The sequence below is a fragment of the Phytophthora parasitica genome (assembly GCF_000247585.1).
Source record: "Phytophthora parasitica INRA-310 unplaced genomic scaffold supercont2.5, whole genome shotgun sequence".
NCBI classification, from domain to species: Eukaryota; Oomycota; class Peronosporomycetes; order Peronosporales; family Peronosporaceae; genus Phytophthora; species Phytophthora nicotianae.
The window spans coordinates 242,328-262,472 of record NW_008648991.1 but is presented as its reverse complement, the minus strand read 5'-3'; the positions used below and the strand labels follow the sequence as shown (position 1 = coordinate 262,472).

The window sequence follows — 20,145 nt, the reverse complement described above, 5'->3', positions numbered from 1 at the left end:
GTCTCCGTCCAATTGTGATGAAGTACATGAACGGTCATCCTTCTTTGCTTCCAGTAGGCAACCCCGACGACCAACACGCTCATCGTGGTGTGACAGCCCCTGCCATCTTCAAAAATACACCTATTAACGTCGGCAATTTGGATCTAGTCACTGCCGAAGTGAGACAACTGGAGTTCGCTGCATTGACGAGGCTCGTCTCGGACGCAAAAGTGTTTACAGTCTTTAAACGAGATGCTGCAATCTTTGCGGAACACGCTGTAGCACACCAACCATGCTTGTTGTTGGACCTGCAGGAGGAGACGATAGGCATTCGGCTAACATACAAAACCCGCACCGATGTCGACATAGGATAGTCAACTAATAAATAATTATTATCGATCGTTTCATGTATGAAAAAATAAGTTCTAGGTAGCTTCTAATTGTGGTAACGGAGTCATGGGGAGTGCCGCGTCAACTTGCAGCGAAGGTGGTAGTGGCAAACCGCACGCGGTGGTGGTGTGTCACTCGTCCCAGAACGATCCGTTGCGAGGTCTTCTTAAAGACGGAGGAGAGATCAACAATGTTGACGACGTTGTGATCATTACCGACTCGTACCCACGTGATCGCCAGCAACGCGCCGGCATGATTTCTCGAGTTCAAACAGCTTTCGTTGCGATTGACCCAATGCTTCAACGCAGTTCTGAACTAATCGAGACCCTGTCTTATCTCAAGGACCAGAGGAAGACGGTCATCTCCGGACCGTTGACATTCTTTTCTCGACCGTCAGGTGCTATTGGTGCAGTGTGTCTCGCACTCAATCAATGGGATCCGCTGTTATTTGCCGAACCCTCGAGACTAGCATACTGGGCAGAGAAATACGCGCTTCTGACCCGCTCTGAAGCGAACGATATAGATGATACCAGCGATGAGTTGGAGGGCGTCAATGTTAACACGTCCTGTGCTGTCGAGACCTCATTGTCTCCGCACATCTTCTTCGTGTTCTGCATCGACGACACTGGAGAATCTGAGCGTGTAATCGAGAAGTTTGCGCACGCTAAGCTCGTCCCCGGAGGAATTTCATTGGATGGAGAAGTTATTCGCTGCCAGCACAACATACAGAGTGATCTCACCGCTCTTAGAGAAGCAAGTGTGGTTGTCTTCGTCATCACAGAGGCCTGCACTGCTGAAGATGATAATGCGATGTGTTTTCGTCAGTTGTTTGAACACGCATTAGCGTGGAATATACCGCTGCTTCCTATCAAAGAACAGCGTGCATCACTTCGTGGATGGTTAGCACTAGCTATGGCAGGACGGCTCTGGTACCAGGTCGACGCAACCAATCTTGAGCTTGTTGATACACCATACGCGAATATCCCCGATTGTCCTTGTAAAGTCAAGGATTCTTGTCTGGCAACAGACTTTGTGGTGTGTGCGAACGGTCTCTTGTTAGCTCCACATCGAACACTGGAGCGCTCGCAGATCGCGTCACGTGAAAACGCAGCGATAAGCATTGCCAAGGAACGAGCTCAAGTCCTTGGACTCTCGAGTATTGCCATTGGTTCGTTGTGTCGACGAGTAGGAGAGTTGGTAAACCCCGGTGATGATGACAGCATCAGAAGCTTGGACGAGCTGGGAGTTGCTACAACACGAGAAGCTGTTGAAATTGAAGCCACAGGTCATTTGGACGAACCGAAACCCGTAGATTTACTACCAGCGGAACAAACCGAAGAGACCAAGTCTCTCCAGCCTTTATCAGATATCCACTACGAAGTCACTAGACAGGGTTTCGTGGCGCCACCGGCTGTATTAAACAATGATGGACTGCCGATTATCGGGCTTCAACTGGATGCCATGTTCTCGTACCAATGGGGGTCACAGCACACTGTGTTAAAAATCCACCAACAGGGCCAAGTACATAATTTGCGAGCGTGGTTCGATGTGTATGGCCACATGCAAGGCAACGTGAACTCTGCGATGGCTGCAGCTGTGGAGAGTGTAGCTTGTATGGTTGTCTTCCTCACAAAGGCTTATCTTGTATCTGTAAATTGTCACCTCGAGTTTGCGTACGCCACTCGCTGCCGAAAGCCAATGATATTCGCGTTTCTTGAGGACCCAGAGACACTGGACTTACCTGACTGGGTCGTTGACGTAGCTGGTACCACACAATTCAACGTGTATCCAAGCCTGGTAAAAGAGAGCCTCGACGAACCCAGTCGTGTGCTGGCACTGGATATGCGAGCTGAACGAGTACGAGGAGTACCCATGACAGACGTCCTTTTCGGAGCAATACGAAAACTGGCAGCTTGCCGTGCTAATTCATCAGTCCCAATCGTGTACGATGGGAGCCTCTTGCTATACGCTACAACCAGCGCACTTCATTACGCCCTCGAGAATGAAAAACGAGACAATAAAAGCGAGGGTACTGGGGTACGTTCAGAGACAACAGTTTGTACACGTTGTGGTGCCGCCTTCGTTTATGAAATCACAGCCAGTCTTGAAGGTTGTCGACGTCATACTGCGTACTACGTCGGCGGCACACTAATTGCTGGGCGGTGGGCTTGTTGCCAGGAGACTGACCGCGATGGGCCTGGGTGTCAACAAGCGCAACACATGGCGGCTGGCCGTATCTGGACGATGGAACCAACTTACGGCACATACACATACGAACCAAACCCGTAGGAAAGTACTGTAGCGATTGATTTTTTTAACCACTTAAGTATTGAGACATATACTTGAACGCTTTTTGTCACTGGTGGGCAGTGATGCTGGTCAAATTAGGGAAGCTACTTATCCTTTTTACTCACGTTCGGATGTATATTCACATACTTAGTGGTTTAGTGGTTCGAAGTGCTTGTGCAATAATAGTGTCAAACCCAGGACTAACTAGTCGTCATCGAGTCGGATTGTCGTTGCGTAACCGAAGTCTCGTGCCCGAATACACAACAACTTTTCGATCTTTTGCTATCGAAAATACGAGGATATTAAATACAAAAAAAATGTTGAGGTCGGCTTTTCACACTTGGAGTATTGTGTCGCAGTGCGTGGAGAGCATTCGGAGGATGTTCGAGTTTCCGGATAGATGATAGGAGTTGGCATGTGCGTGTATTCTTAGACCAGATCAGAACTTTAAGAAGGGTCAGCTACGCCGAGCTCAAGATCTCCACTACATTTTCAGTTTTTTTCTACGATTCGAGAAAGCCCCAGTTCCTGTACTCAACGAACCATCCACCTGGCTTTCTGCCCTTCCCCAACGTCTTCATGACTACACAGAAAGTTTCGGCAGGAACACTTGCCTTCGTTGGACCAGCGCATGTTCAGTCGTCACCCAATCACCTTTCTACGAGAATCAGATAGTGCCTGTCGTCAATGGACGTAGGGTCTGGCTACTAGATTCAGCATGCGGAACGGCACTGCACACCTTCTCGTACGCCAAGATGCGGAAATATACAACATACCTCTAACCGAAACAGTAATTGCTGTCGAACGACTAAATTATGCAACAGACTGAAGCATCGATCAGCGTTACCGTCCTCAACGCTCTAGAGCTACTTAACCAACAGAATCAATGATTGGTTTTTGAAGCTAACCCTTCTAACAACCCACGTGCCCACACCTCGAACGTAAGTACTAATAATGTTTATTTAACGTTCAGCGATTTCAGATGACGATTGAAAAGTGAACGGACTACCGATTCAACAAACAGATATTGCACTAGTTTGCCATGAAAACCGAGCACTCGGAAAACGGAATCGAGAAGCAGCTGCAGTCGATAGCGATTTTCTGGTAGCCGACATTGACGATATCGACATACCTGTTTTAGAGGCATGCCGATGCCCACGGCTTGTTGTTTCGCCCTTCTCAGATTGAGCGATAGATTCGTGATGCCGTCGCGCATACATCGGTAAGAATGCCCTGGCTGTCCTCGAATCAACATAACAAGGACGTTCCGACGCTTATTGGCGCCAACCGAGCGGACCTGCTTGTTGAACCCGCTGCAGCAAGTTGTGCAGTTACTGGGTGAGCCATCAGCAGTGCCGGACACCGATGTGGAGCGATTTCTCGCTGATGCTGACAAGCATGGAGCTGATTTGTCTCGCGGTGTCCGCTGGAAGATGTTCAAGGCCTTTCTGGCCCAGGTGAAGCGTGCTGGGTCGCACATTTCGCTCAAGGATTTTGAGTACAACCGGCAGCGTACTGGCACCGTGGTATCGCTGGCATCAAGGGTCTGAAACTCGAAGACGGATTCTACATTGTGGCTGCCAGCAACACCATGGGCGTCGGGCACGCGTTCGTCCTGGAGGTGCAGGTTCACAAGTGCACCGCTCATGATGAGTCAGTCAAGAGCAGCTTGGAGCAATATGGCGAGTGGATCAATAGCCTTATGTTTGTGCGTAAGGTAGCTCTGGAGGCTTAAGCAGATAATACATTTGCTTCTTGACTTTGTCATTCATTTCACATTATTATTGTTAGCTTATTCGGTGGCTGTGTACCAGGGAAACCTCAGTGAGGGTAAAACCTATAGGATGCAGAGGGTAAACCTATTGTAGGGGAAACCCCACATTGTCCTGTGACTCATTGATATTTTGAAATGAATATGTATTCGACCGTGTTTATTGATCTATCTATTTGCTAATTCACTAAATGATTGCATTCCTAATTGTCTTCTTAAATTCCGGAACTGATGCTTGTCAAGTGACTTGGTAAAGATGTCTGCTACTATTGACTTGGTGTTGCAGTAAGCGACGCTGAATTTGTGTCGTTCTACCTTTTCCTGAACAAAATGGTAACGGATGTCAATATGCTTTGATCGTCCGTGTAGTTCCGGGTTACTAGCGATTTTAATGCAGCTTTCATTCTCCTCTTTGATAACATTGGCTTTGGTTGTCAAGAAACCTAGCTCTTTGAGTAGCAGTAAGAGGAAGATGACCTCTTGCATACAATGGCATAAGGCAATGTACTCAGCCTCTGTAGTCGACAGCACGACAGTATGGTGCTTCCTCGAAAGCCATGAGACGGGACTTGTCCCGATCATTGTGACGTATCCGCCAAATGACCTTCAAGTGTCAGGACAATTATCATACTCAGAGTCTGTGTAAGCTGTCTAATGATCAGCTGGGTTACTAGCATCGACTGACATTGAACCACCAAATAGCAGACCTTGGTCAGTCGTACCAGATAGATATTTTAGATCTCTTACCACTGCTTACCAGTGTTCCTTTCCAGGGTTTACTAGGAATTGGCAGAATTCGCGCACGTAGCTTGCTAGATCGGGGCGAGTGCCAACCATGAGGTACATTAGACTCCCTACGACTTTTCTATATGAAATGTCTTTCATTGTATCCATCCCTTCTTGGGTTTGAGGCTCCATGGTTTTCGTGAGCGATCTGAGGGCGTCGCCGTAGGGTACGACATGAGATATTTATAGTTTTCGAGGACATTTGTGGCCCGTACTTTTGTTGGTGGATAAATATCGTTTTGGTTCACGGTTCTGTTGAATGGACCAGCCGAGAATGTACTTCACCTCCCCCAAAATCTGTCATTGAAAATCTCTGTTTCAGGGCCGATTTAATACGGCATACGAGGCTTACGGTGGGTGCTATGATAAGCAGATCGTCCACATAGACGGCAATGTAGCATACTTGGTCATCAAAAGTTGCTATAAAGACACAGCTATCTTTGATCAGCTTGTGAAAGCCGAGGCTCTCAAGGAAGGCACACAGTGTCTAATACCAAATGCGAGGCGCTTGGTGAAGGCCGTAGAGACTCTTTAAGAGTTTGCAGAAAAGATGCTCTTGGCCTGCGGCAGCAAAGCCTTCGGGCTGGGCCATGTATATTTCCTCAGAGATAAGGAAAGCTGTTTTTACGTCCTTCTGATGGGCCTCGTAGTCTAGCAATGCAGCTATGATCAGGAGGAGTCGAAGGACTTCCATCCTGATAACAGGTGTAAAGCTTTCATTGTAGTCAATGCCATACTGCTGTAGGAAGCCTTTAATAACTAGGCGTGCCTTAAACCTGTCGAGTTCACCGGACCCAGTGTCCTTGACAACAAAGACCCACCGGTTTTGAAGAACATGGCGGTCATGAGGAGGTGGAACCAGAATCCACGTCTCATTAGTCATGAGGGATGCAAATTCTGACTCAGCAGCAATACACCATTGTCTACCGTAGCAAGACTTCATGGCTGCTTATACGCCGTAGGCTCAGGTACATACCGAATAGCAAGTAGGCTAAGTGTTTGAGTTGTACGTTCTTTATGTTCCTGAATATCTTCCGCTGATGTAAGCTCTGTAAGGTTAACTGCTTTCTCGTATTGAGAGCGTTTGGCAGGGAGATTCTGAGGTGTTGAAGGCGTCTCCGTTACAAAAGAATAGATGCTTTCACCATTGTCAGTGGAATCATTCAGCGGAGTCGGCGTCGCTGCAGGTGGGGGACGTTAGGTCCGACCTTCGGGGAACTGCTTGGTCCGACCCTTGAGGGTTGGCTGGTTCGAGTATTGGACGTGGGACTATCACCAGACGGGGCAGCACGAACCAGATAAGCCGGTAGCGGCAATGGATCAAGTGTGTCGTCGATTTTCTCAAGGGTTGGAAAGCTGTCTTCCTGAAAGACGACGTCACGGCTGTAAACTATGGCTCGTGTCGAAACGTCCATGAAACGATACCCCTTCTTGTGGCTCGGAATACCGAGGTATAGACAGCGTTTTGCTCGTGCATCTAGCTTATTCCTGTAGATGTCATTGATGTGAGCGTACACCGCGCAACCAAAGCCCTTCAGGCACTGAACGCTTGGTTTACTATTGTACCGCAGCTCGTACGGACTGCATGCGTACGTGTTTTCAATGAGTGTCATGTTAAGAAGTGTAGTCACGTGACTAACAAATTCAGTCGATAATGGCTGAGTAGCTTTGCATCAAGTAAGAGGGCACGGACGCGTGCGCATACGTCGCTCGGCGACACCATTTTGTTGTGGTGTGCAAGCATTTGTAAATTGCGCGTGTGTTCCGTACCGCTCAAAGACTATGCGACCCAGCTTCTCATACTCTTTTGCTTTATCAGCTTGCAGCACTTGAACATCCAAGTCCGAATTATAATCCTGGATACTTTAGCGTATTTACATCTGAGCAGAAGGTATTCAGAGCTTTCATCCTAAAGTCTTTGTAGCAAGAGTAGAGTTGGCTGCGAGCGTTGATAGGGTACGCAAGCATGTAGCGCGTAAAGTCATCAATAAAAACAACAAAGTAGCCACAGTCACTGAGACTAGGAACGGGGTGTGGCCCACAGATATCAGAATGGACTTTTTGCAAAGGTTGTGAAGCACATTCAACACGTTTATTTGAAGAAAATGCAGCGCGGTGTGACTTCGCGTAAGTACATGCAGAGCAAAAGAAACTAACTTTGGGAACTACGGTGTTAGCGTCGAGTCCTTGGAGTGCTTGGTCTTTAATGACTGCCTGTAAGACACGAATGATGATGGCCAAGTCTTTTGTGCAAGAGCATAATAGCAGTGGGTTTACCGGAGGTGGCCACGAGAGCTTCTTGCTTCTGGACCGGAGTGGACTTGAACTGGTATAGCTTCGCTGTAGCCGACTTCTTCGCCTTGACATTGATACGTTGGTCGGTTTGCACCGTGCACACAGTTTGCTGGAACGTAAAGCGGAAGTCATGTTCTACGGCTGCAGTAACCGATAGAAGGTTGTAGCGCAGTTGGGTGCATAAAGCACATCACGTAGTCTTCGATGGTGTTGACCTCCCTTGAAATCCCCACCTAAAGCCCAACGTCACTGGTGCCTTCAATGGGGATCTCGGACTTATCACCAATCGTTATCGTTCCAGTAGCAGCGATCTTGGAAACGAACCACTCCGCATTTTGCGTGACGTGGCTGGTGTACCCGGAGTCAACAGTCCAGTTGGAGTCGAAGGTGGAGGAGGCTTGAGCCGTAAGGCTGATGGCCGTCGGCATACCGTGACGGCGGCGATGCGAGCGTCTTCATGAGGAGACTGGTCGTAGCCACCTTCTTCACGGCGAGAAGGCTGGCGTCCCTTGCTGTTATTGTCACGGGTGTTGCCGCCACGTCCGCCGTTGTTCCGACCTCGCTCGCCTTTCTGCGAAGACCCGCGGCAACGCCCGAATTTCTGTCACGTCGTTCGTAGGGGTGGAACCGGTTGGAGTTACCGCCGCGGAACTCAACGTTCGCAGGCAGGACGGTCCCGGCCTTGATAGTGTCATCTCGCAGGTCTTTCTGTAGGCTGCAGCATTACCGAATGTCGTGGCGAGGCTTCTGGAGAGCTCGCTCGCCCTTAGTAGTGCGGCTCTCGGGGGATACCCTTCGCCAGAGTGTAGCGCGTCTCGGCCTGCATTTTGCGGATCTTGTCCTCGATGCTCGTCTTGCGCTCGTCATACGGGATGTACTTCCGGTTATCTTTCCAAATACGCAGGTCGTCCTTCCAGGACGCTGGCATAGAGTGGAACAGGTAGACAGACTTCTGGCTGTCTGTGAGGACCGACTCGGTCGCCTTGGACTAGAAAACTCTATACTGCTGCCTAAAACATAGTACAGGTTGGCCATTGTCAACCGTTTCAGAAAGGCAAGTTGCCCTTATTATAATGCATATTATGTTTTATATGAGTCGTGAGTTAGAGACGACGAGTCTAACTTCAACACCTCAACACCGGTGAAAACACCATGCTGGACGATTCAATGATTTGTGCCGGCAAAGGCAAAGGAAAGACACGTGCAGTGGCGACTAGGGTGGGCCCTAATTTGTGGGTGATGTGGTCGTCGGTATTGTGAGTGCTGGGTCTGAGGTCTGCGGTAGTTTGCTTGGAACATATGCTCGTGTCTCCGCCATTAGGGGTTTATAAATGAGATCCTAAACAGTGGGTCGTCCAACAATGTCACGGAGGTGCTGACCGCTGGAAAGATCTTTAATACGACTGAGAGCCAAGACAGATCAAGAAAATAGCTGACAGGAAGCCTAAAACGCTCCTACAAAATATTTTTGTTTCTCTATAAAACATAACAAACCGTACGCGTGTCAGGCGTCTGTCACAGTTCTAAACAAAAGTTACCCAAATACGGTCTTCTGATTGGTTACAAAAATCATTTATCACAATTCATAAATACGATACATTAAAAATGACTAGAAAATGCTAAAATAAGTATGTATTACTACAGAACATCCTCTTTGTAGTGCTACCATCGGGTAGCCACTTTTTAAATTAATATAACAGGAATTAGTGTCTTGAGCTGTACCATTACATGAATGCCATCGGTTTTGGCTACACTGGCGACACGGCAAGATCGACTACAGTGCATTAAACGCTGTTTCTTCATGTCGATATTGTCAGTCGACGTATTCGGACTTATCTCCCCAGTTTACGTCATTTAGAATAGAAAATAACATTTCAAGCAAGTACTACGTTGATATTTGATATTATCATTTGTGACCAAAAACAAAATATTAGTTAACACGTCATAAATTAGCTGAGCTTGGTGATATTTTCCCAGTTGTAATATCGTTCAATCCGGAGTTATCAATAGGAAAATGTCCAAAAGGGTGTGAATCCGGCGGATATGTGCTGAAGGTGTAGAACTTTGTCCGTAAGGTGTGTGTGGTATCCAAATGATTTCTATTCCTACGGAGGTATGAAATTTTTGTAGACCATGGCCAAGGACCCGTCGTGTCTGGAAGGGTGTTTTTTTTGTTTATTGACTAAATTTTGTAAATTAATGGATCTCATTGGCTAGCACAGTGATAGATGCTAGTAGCGCTTTTAAATGTGATGGTACATGATAGGTGGTGGGAGTGGAAGTGTGAAGAATACCATTAGTTGATTGGCCGGTGCCAGTTAACTCATAATGTTGCTGATTCTGTGACTTGTGTGCAGTTCGTACATTTCATGTGATGTTAGGGCATTGGCCTTTGCAATTCTATACTAGGCGGGGTCAACGGTAACTACATCGAAGAGACTGACTGATTGATTTTCGTCCAAGGTCCATAAAATAAACAGGCACGTATACCAAAGCGTTTGTCTATATGTTTGGGCATCGCTCCAATCATTACCGATACCGTACCGTATTTGAAATCTCTAAATTCACAGGGATCTCTTAGTACATACCGAAAAAAGATTATGGGCAAAAACTAAAATAAGTATACTTTGTTGCGCCAAAAATGAATGAAAAGGTAATCCAACACCACATCTTCAAGAATATGAAGTATGACATCTCATATACAGTATTTGGAAACCCATTCCGATAATACAGTACTGCACCCCGTTTTAGCGTCCTCGGACCATTGACAAACTTCCAATTTATGATTGACTGATCGCTACGAGCAGCATAGCAAAGTATTGCTGACCTTGCATCTACCCTTTCATACTGTTGTGAAGCTATCACAACGGAGGCGGCCTTGGCAGGCTTAAAATCTGTATCAGTGAATTGGCTGTGGCGGATTTTCCTGTCCTGTAGCCAAAAAGGACTACTATGGAGGATGGCATTCAGAAGATGGCAGAGGCCGTCGTTGTCTGTAAGTTGTTACGGTACTTATCCGTAGCCAACTGAATGCGGTATTCGAGTTCCCAAGCCTTGACTCCATCAAGAAAAAAAGCTCAGGACAAAATAGAGGACAAAAACTTGAGGACCTTGCTTGACCTCAGTTTTGGCAGATGCTAATGTGGATACACAGTGAAATGTAGCCCTTCATAATCTCTAGAGCCGTGCTAGCAACTCTCGGTTAGCCTACGTGTTGTAGTGGGAGCTGCTAAGCGGCAAGGTGTCTGGAATGCTTACCTAGAGGGCGATTTGTCCTTAACTTTAGGACAAAAGTCCTCGAGTTCAATGGAATTATCAAATGAGAATTAATTTCGTACAAAGTGGCGTCAGGTGACTCAGCTGTCATATCAAACAGAGGCAATCGTGCTTGGCACACTCAATTTTGTCCCTATAATCGGGGACTCAACGATAAAACCAACCGGAATTTGATGCTATTGTAGTTTACTTCGTCCTCATACTAAGAAAAAAAATGTTGTGGTTAATAGTAGACTTTATATATGGCGTTTGTATGTGATCTAGGAAATTTTTCGACCAAATCCACATCATTCGCTGTATTGTTTTATCATGGAATTTGTATATAAAGAAAAAATTGATTGCATGGTTCCACTACGGTTTCCAGTTAGGGACAATACACAAGAATAACATAAATAAACCAGTCTTCTTTCTACCTTCAAAACTCTTCTGCGAACCAAGGGCATATCAAGCTGCTGGCTAGATCGCGTTTGCTGTCGTCGGCGTTAGTTTAATCCGTTTCTGGGTCTTTCGAAAGCCATTCAGAGAACACCGTACTTGACTATCACGGGTTTCTATCTCAACTACCCCACCAGCTCATTTTCAGTGACTTCCATTCTGCTAGAGTAACCCGCACCAATGCCGATGGCTCCACAGTAGAAGATGATATGCCTGCACCTCATAATATCGAGCAACTAAACCGCCTTCCTCAGTACGCAGCAACACGAAAGAAAAAGTATCGTACTCAGCGTAAATGCAACTTGTGCAACTAGAAAGCCTCATACTATTGTGTAGATTGCTCAGACACAGCTCAGGGAGTGTTCTATTGTGGGCCACGACCCAAGCGGAATTGCTTTACCAAGCATCTCTCCATTTCAATTTGACTTTCCCCTGAACGTCATTTGGATTTCAATACAAACTCCTTTACAAACTAACTTTGTCCGAGCATACTGCTATGCTTTGCTTCTGTCAACCTGTATAATTTCTAGCTGGAGAGTAATGGTTATTAAGTACATTTTGAAATCACGAGATGTGAATTGCGTGAGATCGATTTCACCTGTAGCAGCGAAGTACTGGTAGACTTCGTCCCATTTAGTAGGTTGTAGCCATCGCGAGATAATAGATAGGCTTCCTCTATATGCTCGCAGCGTCTTAGCAGGCACACGCGCATCCGTTACATCTTGCGCTGTCGCTTCCAGGGCTGCCGAGTTGCTTGATGAGAACAACGGGATTGGTGCGTCCGACGTTCCGGACACGAACGACAGGTCAACATTTATTTATATTCTTTGTAGGCTCTTGTCTCCTAGCCGGGCTCGTAGCGGTACGCGAGGTACGCATCGACAGTAATCATTCCAAGAAGCGTACTAAACAAATGATGGCCTCAATACATTGTTGCCCACTCTCTCTCTCTTGTGCTAGACTTCGTTGACACAAATGATTGTGCACATCGACTGTAGAGAACTTCAAAAAAAGTACTCTATCATTTGCGGGCGTGAAACTCGTATATTATACCGCAGTGTCTACACTATTCCATCACGCTCATTCAAACGATGTCGTGGACGAACCGCATCTTTATCTGGTAGCGTTGTTCCACGGTATGCAATGGGTTTTGTTTTGGTTTTCTGTCCGCCCAACATGCTGCGTACATTGTTGTACCCATGTCAGTGATGTTGGATAGAACTTTGAAAAAAGCCTCGCTTTGAACCACTAGCAAACCAGTTCTTTATATGCATCATAGGAAACCCCACTGTGGCCGTCTTCACCATGCCCATGAAGAAAAGTCCTGTTCATGCCTCAAGTTGAATAAATGTATTCACCGATGCAAATGCACTATCTGCAATTACGGTACGGCCTGTTTCACGAAATTGCTCCGCTAGCCGCAACACAACTGCAGTTCCTTCATAATCTGCTGCGTATGGCTTCTGACGTCGTCGTATGAATCCTTCAACGAGTTCTAAGTCCAAAATGATACCTGTGTCACCACCGGCGATAGCCTTCAGCTCAGCACCCAAACCTTCACACTTTCGAACATGTTTTGCCTTGTGTGGGATGTCATCATGAATACACTTCCCCTTTCTACCCTTCCACGCACTCATTGACTCATCTACAGAGTACACTTCCAGGCGAAACAACTTGCTGGCGACGTCCATTGAATCCATTTAGAAAAGGTCTTATTGGCATCCACGGATTGCCTTCTACGATAGATTCACCGAACGACATGCAGCTCAAAATTTGCTCAAAACAATGTTTTGTCATTCCAAATCGCTGTCCAAAGTTGACTGCCGTGCTAACGCTACCGTCCTGTGAAGCATGGTCCCAGTAGGTAGATAGCGGGTCACGACGCGGCTCGAAGACCATCGCTAATCGAATTCCTATCCATTTGAACCAGTCTCCCCATCGATACGGCGGTATTGTTTCTTCTGTAGGTTTTGGTTCGTCGACGGTATTGTATTCCTCAATGTAGACATTGGGTACATTAGATAGAAGTATTCTGCAAGGGTCTTGTCGCCCAAAACTAATGACTGAGGACACAACAGCCAAGCTCGATGGGGTTGAACATGGGGTCCCGGATCGACCAGAACGGATTCACGAGGGATCCACTTTCTCCGTTCGCATAGATAGCTCCGTCGTCTTCCTCTTGCTCATTGCTATTCTCGCAATTCAATTCGTCTTCATACGATGACGACAAAGCGTCCATATCTATTGATGCTCCTTCGTTGCCTCCAAGTAGAGGATCTGTGAAGGTTAAAGTTGCCACATTCGAGGCGATTTCGCGCTCTGGTTGCGTTCTTGTACTGCGGAGAGAGAATTCGACCGTGCAGCTACGGTCTTGGCAGCTCTACATGACCATTCAACCTCAAATTTGCGTTTGTGATCTTCTGTATTCATGCCAAGAAAGAAGCCAATCCTTCCGCGAATTTGATTGGTTTTCCAACAACGCGAGCTATGACCTGCATCATCGTACCTTTTACGAGTGCGTTTGAGCCCGGAAAAAAGGAGAACGTAGTCGATTTTTTTCGCCTTCATTGCTAGGCTAAAAAAGCATTTTAATGTCGCTCACTTCTCCATTTTATCAGAGCATACTGGTATGCGCATGATCATACATGTATGCGTACATGGAGAGTTAAGGATAATGTAAGCCCAAAACAGTTAGCGTGGGGACCCTCCGTGGCTACCGCAGTGCTATTAAGGGCCATTATAGAAGTCGAAGAAAAGCGATTTCAGCTGAGTACGAGAAAGAATTGGCAACATTTTTTCTGGATTGAAACGTATGCAAGAGTCGAGCAATCTGGAACCCATACTCAAACCTGGGAGACCCAAAAAGAGGGAAAAAAAGCTTGGGGCTTGATAACCATCCATTCTGCACTTTTTCCCAGTGAAGGGCAGTGCATAAACGCACGCTTCAACATGTATTTTCTTTGCATCATACCGAGGTTTACCGGTTTGTTTTAGCAGACCCGGGGCCCGCCAATGCGTTCACCTGTAGATTTACAACTGCTTTCATTATCCTATTGCCTTTAACTCTTCTTATTGGTTGGATAGCCTCTTGGCTACGCACTACGCATTCTGCCGCTTCAGACCCAATGTCTCATCCTGCCGGTAGTTTGCCCGGCAACTAAGTGTTGGTCTTCTGCTATTCTGAAATCCAGTCTAAACTATCAGATATGGTGATTCTACGCAGTGGGGTTGCCACTGTTGAGGCCGGTAGCAAAGACAACCCTCAAGCGTGGCTCGTCAAGAGTTCGGTGCACACGGTCTGGACAGACTCTGAGCGACACACCATGTTATAACCGAGTCGTTAAGAACGGATGAGGAAGCCACTATCCTGTCGAACCAGCGTAGAATTACATGACTCGTGGCACAGTGAGAGCGGTAACGAGTCTTTGTAGCCTGCTTCGGTGGTCTCGATATTGTTGCAGGCGGCTGGTCACTTTTGAGAGCAGCCGAATTTATCAGCGTTTCTGGTACAGCTGGATAGTAGTCGAGATAGTCTGAAGGGATGGAGAAATACTTTGCAGACAACGATTTTTTTTCTTGTCTGATAGCGTTTTGATTGGGTGGCGCGGAAGCTGAACATGGTTCACAGAAGCTTCCCAAACGCTGTGTACACTTGGACCAAACAGCTCTGTTATAATAGCTTTCTGAATTGCAGTGATGTCTCCATGCGGCACCATCGAAAATACAATCGCATCTTCGTCCGAAGAATTACCGTCTTTCCAGGTGTGCAAACTCCTTGGTCGATCGCAAAAAATAGTTCGACTTGTTTCCGGCAGGAAGTGGCACGAAATATTTGGTTGGTAGTTCGTTCCATTTGATGAAAAAGCGACTGAATCTCAATGATCGAGAAAGGTAGCTTTCACGCTTTTGGCTCTGTTGACATCATCGACAATTGCCATGGATGTAACCAGCGAATAGCACCACGACACTACGCAAGGACGCGATCAGCAATGTTGTGCGAGTTCAGGCAAGAAAAGGCATAAAACCACTTTCTTGTAAGGAAATACAATCGAAAGCATAGCGAAAAACATTAGCGCAGCTTTATACTTATTTTGGACCACATAGTTGTCAAGTATACTGAGGCAGATCTCTGGTGGACGGACTTCAATTCGGGCATTAGACTGCAGCTTATTCATGTGGTAAATTAGATGAAGGCTGCATAATGTGTCCCCAGTTTTGCCATGGGCACGCTCGTCATATAAGTACACATTATTTCTCGTGTTTGAGATATCAGCGACGACAAAGTTTTGAATGATCAAATTACTGTTTAAATAATCTGCTGAAGGACGACTCTGTCCATAATAAGGCATGAAGAGACTTCCGCCGAAATCCTCAGCTTGTATTTAAATGCAGCAGTTAGATTCTTTAGCACTCGAATATTTCTCTGATCGCAACCATCTCTCCTGCTGATACTTCATTGTAATCGTCACTTTCTTCAATTTCATCATACTTTCCACTGTCTGCCGATTCATACATATCTGGAATGACTTCCTTGGGCAAATTTTGATTGGGAGCGCTTTTGGCAGCATAATGCCTAATGCAGGATGAAATAAATCGGCGCTGAGCGATGGCCATTTGCTTTTCTAACAAAACTGCTTCTTTGTCGTCAGCACGCACACTTTCTTGCTGCAGCAGAATATTCAAGCCGACACAAACGTCTTGTTTTGTGCGAGGTAAACGGACACCAGGGTAGTAAAAATTCCTGTACTGCGTAAAGCGCGTGTAGCTCAGTGTGTGTGCTCCAGGGTGCGCGCGCATAACCTCATCGACGTATCTTGCATGCACGATGGCCCACATCAACTTTGCATCTGTGAAGTACTGGCAGGCTTGTCGTTGCGAGCACGAGAAACGATCATCCAACACCCAGATCGAGCAATGGGCCTTAAAACGTTCGAGGTCTGATCACTGAACGCGTGCCAAGGCCTTATTTTGTTTTCGCCGTGTGTGAAGTGTATTGACTCCACGTACTAACACTTTTTTAATCGATCGATGCAGCTGCCTCCAGCAGGAACGATAGCAGGAATGACCCTTTCGGAAAGCCCCTTCTGTAACACTGCTCTAAACTAGTTATCTTTGCCGGTGGGTTTCCAAACAGAGATCACATCCTTGCCTCCTTGCGGTCATCAAAACTAAATAATTGCCATTTTCATCGGTTTTGTTTGGGGACGGGGGTCCCACCAATGCGTTCAGGTGGTTCCCGCAACCAACCAACCTGCAAGTCCAGTTGCTGCAACTTAAGCTGGCAGTTGACACTGCGAAGGAAGGCTACCAGTTGGGTGGTTTCGATGGCAGACACAGAAACGCGCCAGACTTGACAGGAAGCCTCTACACGCACTTCATCTCGCAACGATGATAACATTGATTCGAAACAAGGGTAGGTATGTCCGAGCAGAAGCCAGAGAAAGTTTTCATAGTAGGAATGGAGCCTTGCCACTGCTGATAGCTTCGTCTCGTAAGCATCGTGTTTGCAAGCTTTCTGTCGGAACAATACTCCGCCTTGCTCGCCGAGCTGCTCCCGTACCACAACCGCCTAATAGGACTACTATTTTAATTAATTTTAACTAAAATGGGCATGTTTTAGTCCACATTAGGCTATATTAGGATAATAGACTGATCTACGTTTCAGCCAACCGTCCAACGCTTTTCCTAGATAAATGAACTTATTTTCAGCGAGACGCATATGCAGAGGTTCAGGGTATTTGGTAAGGTAGTATTCTAGAGTAATACTAATACTATATGAGTAGTAGTAGTACTGCTACCGCCTATTATGATAATTACTATGAGTATTAGTGATACTCACCTGAGGGGTACTATAGTCCTCTAATCCAGAAAGATGCTGAAGGAGCAAATATCCCCCATTTTGCAATCTTAGATTCTGTGGCTGTCCTGCATCGTTCGCAGAAGATCGTCATATCAATGACGACAGTCGAAGAATGGATTGTGCTGTTGCCGGTTGTGAGGAAGGTCCTGAACTCAAGGCGGATTCATGTAGCGTATGCAGAAAGCCCATACACCAAGCAATTATGGTGTTTGAAGGAGACAGCTCCGCGTTGGACGAAAGGTATCTTTTTCTATTTCTTAGTCTAATATCAATGGTTAACGCTCTGCTGGGTCGCAGATTCTGGAGCCAACAGTGCGTACTAAAATTTTACCCGAGCGCTGGGCCATCTACGTCTGCCGTAGCCACAGCTTCGAAGCATCCTCTGCTCTCAGATTCTGCAGCATCGAGTAATATATGGGCTGGTTCTGACTCCGACTTCATGTCGTCTCCTGAAGTCGCCTCAGGATCGGATACCGCCGCGGTGGGGTGCCCAGTGAAACGTCGGAAGCTATAGGCAAAAAAAGTGCTCAAATCCACGGACAGAAACGTCGTCGGGTGGAGGTTCCCGTTCGGGTCTTTCTCCATCGCCAGCATCTTCAGCCTCTGACCTTGGGGCTCCTCTTTCGGTTTCTCACTCAAGGAAGGTAGGCACTATGGATTCTGTTTGGGCTATAATTCTCGTAATAGATCAACCTTACCAAAAGTGAAACCCGTGGAAGCCGTCTACTCATGTTTATCGCAACATTTGCTTGCTTTGTTGTGAGGAGATTAAAGCCCGAAAGAAGACCACGCCCTATAGCTGGGAGGAAGCCTTGCGCAGCACGAGGAATACCAGTAATGCCAAGGATCATATCAAGTCAAAACATATGGGTCATTCTTTGGTAATACTAGCGGAGCAGACTACAGCTCAAAAGGCGATAGACGTTGTCGTACGTACAGAAACCGACGCCCAATATAAGCTAGACTTGATGGGTGGCTCGAGCGCTGACCCAACTAATACCGCGACAGCTACTACTGGTTCGCTTGTGGGGATTAATACCTCCAAGTCACTGCAACGGCTTTTCAAAGCGAATGAGAGGACCATTGCATGTGCTGATTTAGAAACTGTTAATTACTCAAGGAATACCATTTCCAGCTTGCAGGTCGGGGCCCTTCGAGGAGATGATGCGAGTAGCAACAGACAATCCAGCGTTTCCTAAGCTCAGTCTCGATAGACACGACCACTTGCTTCATGGACAATTTCAACTGATTTGTAAACTGCTCGGTGATCTACGAACTACTGAGTACGATACAACAGCCCCAGTACTTTTGAATCTCGTACACGACGTCTGGACAAGCTGTGGGAATGATAGTATCGTGGGCACTTCAGTGACTTAATTGATACTTCGTAAAGATTTCAGAGCATTGCCATGCTAGCTACTGTTAAGGACAACGGTCATAATGCTCCACTTGTCGCTAAAGAGATCAAAAGTGGTTTTTAAGGCGAAGTATGACATCGACATCCGCGCTGTGACTCGCTTCACTATGTCCGACACGACACCCTCAGCGCGGAATGTTGTCGATCACATCGACAGCGAACTAGAAGACTGCTCTATGCATCTGCTCAACCTGTGCATTGGATACGTGCTCGGAGTGAAAAACAACAGCCAAACGAACGGTGTATGGAATGCTGCTTGTCATTCGTGGGACAAAGTGGTAGCGATTGTAACTCCGGGTGGATATCTAGAGGAGGAGAGCGTCGACGTCATTCAGAAGCTGAGGAATCCGAACAAGCACTTCAGGTCGCCAAAGCAGCGCAATGCGTTGAAGAAAATCCAAAAACCTCTCTCCTACCCCGAGTTAGACCCAATGGTCGACAAAGTTGTTAGAGTCGCGTACACGTGCAAGCGTATAAGACGATCGGTGGTCAATTATGCAGCATTTGGAAGCTTACTTTCAGTCTACGAAAGAGTCTAGTAGTCTGTATTGTCTACAGAGGATTGGATCCTAGCGACCGAGATGGAGGCAGTGACACACTTGATCGCTATTGTGGCGCTGATTGAGGCACAGAGTGAGAATCTAGTATTGTCATACATGGTAGTATCTCGATGCCTGGCTCAGAAGAAGCTGAAAGCTTTCAAGTTTGACGCGATGGTGATCGAGGCTCCTCGAGCGAAAGACGAAAATGAGGAGAGTCATCGTCGGGTCGTCGGGACGCTTGACCACGTTTTGGATGCAGGTAAAATCTGTCTCAAGAGAACTCTATTATATTACAAGCACGGTTCCCCCAAGTCACGAAGAAAGCTATGGCGTGCATACTACTCGACCCTCCCACCAAGTCAAGCGCCAAGAAATTGCTGCTGTTGGCAATGTCCCCCGCAAAGAGGAGAAGGCTATTTATAAAATGGTCAAGACTCCCTTCGATGTAATAGGCGCCAGAACAGAAAGCAGACGGGCGGAGAAACAGCTACTCCAGAGGCACAACACGGACGAAATTGAGAAGATGAAGCAATACGCGCGGCGCTTCAAAAGTGGCAGAAAAGTAGTTTGAGTATTAGTACAAATATCACTAATACTGTAGTTACGGCTAACCCCCATGCCCTTCTCATTGCACAAATGGGGCAGCCGACCCTTCTTTAGGATTCCTGACCGCTTCAACACCTAGGTAGCGAGTAGGGTCCAGGCAACGTAATGAGGCTGTAAGGGGACCAACCAGACAGCTACTGACCGCTGGACCTAACACCAGACGGATAGGAACAGTGGGGAGGACACATTATCGGCGACCGGCACCCCGGGAACTGCATGTTCTAGAAATACGGGTTACCTTGCAGGACACAGCTCACAGTTTGGGCGTGGAGCTCCTTGCAGTGAGCCGCATTCGAGCTCCGTTGCCTCCTCACCCCCATGGTTTTTCTCCATAACCCCCACCACCCTATTAGCTCACCCGTCCTCATTTCTACGATGTCCTGCCTAACTTCGCTTTGTTGCAACCCCTGCTTTCGGCGCCACTCTCCTTTATTTAGTCTTAACCGTCCACCAACCGGGAACAATCTCACCTGAGGGCCGAGCGGCCATCCGCCCGCCC

At 46.9% G+C, this 20,145-nt stretch overlaps 5 protein-coding genes across 5 annotated transcripts; 3 read left to right on the top strand and 2 right to left on the bottom strand.

The window, feature by feature from the left end:
* Positions 1 to 435: 435 nt before the first annotated feature.
* PPTG_04463 (hypothetical protein) lies at positions 436 to 2,751 on the top strand (the record flags this gene model as incomplete). The annotated part of the gene is made up of 1 exon (XM_008896705.1): positions 436 to 2,751. One exon carries the CDS (start codon positions 436 to 438, stop codon positions 2,656 to 2,658), a length of 2,223 nt encoding a protein of 740 aa, XP_008894953.1. The 3' UTR covers positions 2,659 to 2,751.
* Positions 2,752 to 12,549: 9,798 nt separating this feature from the next.
* On the bottom strand, positions 12,550 to 12,912 carry PPTG_04461 (hypothetical protein; the record flags this gene model as incomplete). The annotated part of the gene is made up of 1 exon (XM_008896704.1): positions 12,550 to 12,912. The coding sequence occupies one exon, from the start codon at positions 12,910 to 12,912 to the stop codon at positions 12,550 to 12,552; it is 363 nt and encodes a 120-aa protein (XP_008894952.1).
* A 365-nt stretch (positions 12,913 to 13,277) lies between these two features.
* PPTG_04460 (hypothetical protein) lies at positions 13,278 to 13,460 on the bottom strand (the record flags this gene model as incomplete). Its single annotated transcript, XM_008896703.1, has 1 exon — positions 13,278 to 13,460. One exon carries the CDS (start codon positions 13,458 to 13,460, stop codon positions 13,278 to 13,280), a length of 183 nt encoding a protein of 60 aa, XP_008894951.1.
* A 967-nt stretch (positions 13,461 to 14,427) lies between these two features.
* On the top strand, positions 14,428 to 14,553 carry PPTG_21400 (hypothetical protein; the record flags this gene model as incomplete). Its single annotated transcript, XM_008897410.1, has 1 exon — positions 14,428 to 14,553. The coding sequence occupies one exon, from the start codon at positions 14,428 to 14,430 to the stop codon at positions 14,551 to 14,553; it is 126 nt and encodes a 41-aa protein (XP_008895658.1).
* Positions 14,554 to 18,521: 3,968 nt separating this feature from the next.
* On the top strand, positions 18,522 to 19,611 carry PPTG_04459 (hypothetical protein; the record flags this gene model as incomplete). Its single annotated transcript, XM_008896702.1, has 3 exons — positions 18,522 to 18,969; positions 19,057 to 19,299; positions 19,400 to 19,611. The coding sequence occupies 3 exons, from the start codon at positions 18,522 to 18,524 to the stop codon at positions 19,609 to 19,611; spliced, it is 903 nt and encodes a 300-aa protein (XP_008894950.1).
* Positions 19,612 to 20,145: the final 534 nt, after the last annotated feature.